This window comes from Camponotus floridanus, unplaced genomic scaffold (genome assembly GCF_003227725.1).
Source record: "Camponotus floridanus strain SB8 unplaced genomic scaffold, Cflo_v7.5 scaffold80, whole genome shotgun sequence".
NCBI classification, from domain to species: domain Eukaryota; kingdom Metazoa; phylum Arthropoda; class Insecta; order Hymenoptera; family Formicidae; genus Camponotus; species Camponotus floridanus.
In genome coordinates, this window is record NW_020229850.1 from 294,963 (window position 1) to 300,058 (window position 5,096).

The 5,096-nt window shown below is 25.2% G+C and overlaps 1 protein-coding gene across 1 annotated transcript; it reads left to right on the forward strand.

Moving 5' to 3' along the window:
* Positions 1 to 275: 275 nt before the first annotated feature.
* On the forward strand, positions 276 to 3,667 carry LOC105254123 (lysosomal aspartic protease-like). Its single transcript, XM_020028397.2, has 8 exons — positions 276 to 429; positions 1,261 to 1,508; positions 1,925 to 2,043; positions 2,201 to 2,403; positions 2,687 to 2,809; positions 2,877 to 3,021; positions 3,244 to 3,336; positions 3,416 to 3,667. Exons 1-8 carry the CDS (start codon positions 368 to 370, stop codon positions 3,566 to 3,568), a joined length of 1,146 nt encoding a protein of 381 aa, XP_019883956.2. The 5' UTR covers positions 276 to 367; the 3' UTR covers positions 3,569 to 3,667.
* Positions 3,668 to 5,096: the final 1,429 nt, after the last annotated feature.

Here is a 5,096-nt window from a genome sequence, read left to right on the forward strand (position 1 = left end):
ATTCTGTCTAATCGATATAAACAATGTATTTTTTAGAAAGAATTGTTGTTTATTATCAATCGTGAATTTATGTAAATAAATGTTCTTAATTAAGAATATACGATGCAAAATATGATATATTTAAGTTAAATTGATTGATGGAAATCTATCAAGGTTTTTCGAATGTTTCGCGCGTTTTCTCCCTATTCAAGCATTCAACGATTGTATACATACAATATATAAACGCTTTCGAAACCGTGTTCAGAGGAGTGTTAGGGACGAACAACAACATTTTATCTTTCTGTGTATTTAGTCATAAAGTATCGAAAGAAACTCGTTGTTCAAATTTTCACGAATCGGGATTTTAGTAATAAATAAATTCAGAAATATGTTTCGCTTATTTGTGATAGTGACATTGCTCTTTGTGACAACTGACGCGAAATTGAACAAGTTAGTATATATTTTGTATTATATATTGGTATGTTAAATATCGAAATTAATGAGATCTATTTTTTCTCGTAATCCCATGATTTCTTGGATTAAACACGTGACTTGTACAAATGCAATCAATGCTTCCATATAAATTAGATAAAATTTCTTTGGTTAAAATGTATATTTTTATTTATTACTTAAAGGGTAAATAAGAAAAGGATATTTTTGAAATAGTGACTCTCTCTCTCTCTCTCTCTTTGTTCTTTCGTAACGTTCGCTTTTGTCCATATTGCTTTTATCTACATTGAAACGGCGATCGTTAACGTAAATATCGTGCAGTCAAAACAATTTAATTGTATATTATTTTTTCACCCGTTAGCAAGTCACCTATAGATGTAATGAGTTGCTTTGTATAATATTATTTATTTTTCTGACATTCTTTGCATTTTTAATAGTTGATAGAGATATATATGCAATATGACGATCATATAATATAAAGCAAAATCATTGAGTTAATAAACGTTTCTGATATATTTATATTTAAGTGTGTAACGTACTTATATAAATATGTAAGTTATATATTGGGTTGGCAACTAAGTTCCCGTCGTTTTTTTAAATTTTTTAAAAGTTTATTTTTCAATAAAAATTAACAACTAATTAAGCAATAATGTATTCTCCCTTGTTTACAACTTTTCAAAAACGGCGGGAACTTAGTTGCCAACCTAATAGTTCATTTCTGAGATATTTAAATTTGAAATATCTGCTAGTCATTTCAAATATTCACATTTTATATATATATGGTAGCAAGTTTATATATATATATATGTATATTCTTTATGTTATTTCAAGGATTTCATTGCATAAGATGGATTCCACTCCACAATGTTTGACAAAAGTTGACACGAACTTGCAAGAACTTCTTTCGTTAAATGATAGTGATGATGATTTTCCTTCAGTAATTTTGTCCAATTATCAGAACATAAATTATTATGGCGTTATTACCATTGGAACTCCGCCGCAAGAATTTAAAGTAATATTTGATACTGGTTCTGCAAATCTTTGGATACCATCTAAAAAGTGCAATCTCACTGCTTGTTGTAAGTAATTTATTTGTATATATATATATATATATATATATATATATATATATATATTCTATCTACGATCGTATATTTTTTAAGTATAATCTTGGGATATTTATAAAGTTGAACGCAGATACGAATTTAATATTTAATATTATATAGTATAAATATTACAAAGGCAAACTTTGGAATTTGCGTACATAAATTAATTTAAACAATTTATCACATTCACTCTCTAAAGATACAAGCTTTAACAAATGAAGATGATTCAAGAGTTAATTCGACAAACACATTTACATATATAATCGATTTATAAAAGAAGATTATATATTTATTATAGATTAATAAGACAATATCTCTCTATATATGTATATATTTTTAAAATCTTTCTAATATCGTTAATTTGTGATATTACTAAATATGCTTTACAGTAATACATAATCAATATAATAGTACAGCATCCAACACATATATAGCAAAAAATGCTTTGATTCAAATAAAATACTTCAATAGCATTATAGATGGACTCATATCTACTGATATAGTAAATGTAAGTTATCATTAAATCAACAATTCAATTTAGTTGCAATTATAATCATGCAATTATAGTTTAAATATTACTTAAATAATCATATTATTTTTGCGCGGCAAAATAAAATGGTGATATATTATTTCATGGCGATATTTCATTACCAATTTTATTATAGGTTGCCGGCTTCAATGTTCAAAATCAAACATTTGCAGAACTAACTAATATGTCAAACGAAGAACTATTTCTTCCTGCACCATTTGATGGTATCTTGGGCTTGGCTTATTCCTACATATCTGATAATAATATAATACCTGTCTTCGACAACATGGTTAATCAAAATCTAGTGTCATCACACATTTTCAGTTTTTATCTAAATAGGTACATATCTTCTCTACTTATGAACAATGCATATCTCTAAATAAAAGTTCTTAATAAATATACATACAATTATATTTGTATGTATATTAATATTTATATATTAATATTATCACATAAATTTATTATTTATATATTATTATAAATTTTTTAATTAAAATAATATTTACATTTATACATTAGATTTAATTTAATCTTAATTATCACACACACACACACACACACACACACACACACACACACACACACACACACATATCACGATAAAATTATGCAATTTGTGCAGAGACCCTTCAGCCGAGTTAGATGGTGAGTTTATATTGGGTGGTTCCGATCCTGCTCATTATGATGGTAATTTTACGTATGTTCCTGTTACTCACAAAGGATTTTGGCAATTTACCATGGACAAGTATGTTATTTTTTAAATTATATTAATCATGTTTCAACAAATTGACGTTAATGTTATCGTTTTACAGGATTGAAGTAAATAATATCAGTCTGTGCCAGAGTAGTTGTCAAGCTATTGCCGATACAGGTATGGGGGAAACATATGGACCAACATCAGATGTCAAAACTATTAACGAACTTATTGGAACTACTAATATTGATGGAATGGAAAGAGTAAGTAAACGATCATGTTTTACAAAGGACGTAATTAGACGACCTTTAATGAAAAAAATAATAAAAAATTGGTAAATAGCGATAAAAATAAATATTAGGTACGTTCAAATATAACATAACTTTCTATGAAACAACGACATTAATCCACATTTTAGTTGAACATACTTAATATGTTTATTAGATATTATTAATTATTAATTTGATATTATCTTTTGTTTAAAGGTGAATTGCAGTCGAATTCCTGAGTTACCTACAATTCGTTTTATTTTGGGTGGTAAGGCATTCAATCTTACCGGTAAAGATTACATTATTCAAGTGAGTGTTATAGGTAAATTATTTAAATTATTTAAGTTTATATAAAAGAAATTTACATTATATATTTATTTCTGTACAGTTCCCAGATGAAGGTAATACTTCATGTAGAAGCAGCTTTTTGGGTTATGACTTTAAAGAATTCAATTGGGAATTAGGCGTTGCATTTATTGGTCGTCTTTACATCGAGTTTGATATCGAAAACAATCGAGTGGGATTTGCTTTGGCAAAATAAATAATTATTACTTTTTCTAGTACTTATTAAAATATACAACATATATAATAAAAATGTACATAATGTATTATACAATTATGTACATTTTGTGAGTTTCGTACGGTCTTGGATTAAAAATTGGTATTCGATATTTTATTCTTATATAACTAACATAACTTTCATAATAATTGTTCATAACAAACTTAACGAGATACTTAAACATATTTGAAGACTGTGCATATCTTTAATTATTTATTCTTATCTTTGATTATTACTTCTCTAAAAATCTACAAAAACGTGATATATAATATTTTCACTAATGTAATTATAGTTTTAATAATCGATATAGTTTCACGACTTCTTTAAGTTTTAAAATAATTAAGTTTATATCAAATATAGGTATAGTATCATTCTCCCAGAATACAATCATAATATTAATATCATTAAGCTAAATAACTTTTTACTGTGATATCACTCATATTAAAAATTAATTAAAAGTCACACATAGAATAAAGTAATTTTTACCGCATTAATTTAAATAGACATAATGTTACACTTTGACGTACACTTTGACGAGTTTCTTCATTATTTTATGATAAAACAAGATAATAATATTTATAAATGTATATCATACTACCTATTATTATAATTAAGTAATATTATATAGTATAATTAAATATTATTATGCAATATAATATAATATAATTATATAGTATAATTAAAGATAGTATAATTATAGAATATATAAGATAACAGCATATATATACATATATGTAACAGTATATTTCACATTTTATATAAGATAAATATATAAATGTATAAAAATTATATAATTATATATAGTTTTATATAATGTCTACACATATGTAGACAAAAATGATCAAAAAGGAAAATGAATGGTACAAGTGTTACTTGAATAAATAAAAAAAAATGTAGAATAAAATTTCAATTTTTCAAAAGGACGATGATCAATTGTATCCCAAGTTGAAACAAAAATATATAGAAAATTTTTTCTTGTCACATTTTATTGTGTACTTTATCATCAATTTTTTAAATTATCTGTTTAGTTTTCGATAAGAAAAAAAATTCAATCTTTTTTAATCGCTAAAATTCGCATTCTCCGAAAATTCGTATGTCATTAATATAAATTTTTGCATAACATGTACACAATTGTGCCTTAATTTTCAACAGTGCAATACTTTATTATGAAAGCAGCTGATATGAATTTATTGGCTTGATTTTGGTTAATGATGTCTGGGTCGCTAAATAAAATGCCAAGTATGATATGTCTTTATTGTATTGCTTTGAAAATCGATCGATAGATATTCATTCGTTGTCATCGTAAAAATATCCGATGTATCATAAATTTTATCGACGATGAACTCTGCTAAATGCAGTTGTAACGATCGAGTTTTTTTGATTATTGCAATATATAATCTTGCATATTTGTTGATAATATTTATTAATTCGTATTGTAAATATTAAAAAAAAGGTTAATACAAGAGCAACATATTATTATTGATAATTTTAGAAATAATAAATCCTTGAT

Excerpts from the sequence above, each read along its gene's own strand:
- LOC105254123 (XM_020028397.2), top strand. The coding sequence starts at position 368 with ATGTTTCGCTTATTTGTGATAGTGACATTGCTCTTTGTGACAACTGAC. Across the intron at positions 2,044-2,200 it reads TATCTACTGATATAGTAAAT|GTTGCCGGCTTCAATGTTCA; the intron begins GTAAGTTATCAT and ends ATTTTATTATAG. Across the intron at positions 2,404-2,686 it reads TTCAGTTTTTATCTAAATAG|AGACCCTTCAGCCGAGTTAG; the intron begins GTACATATCTTC and ends CAATTTGTGCAG.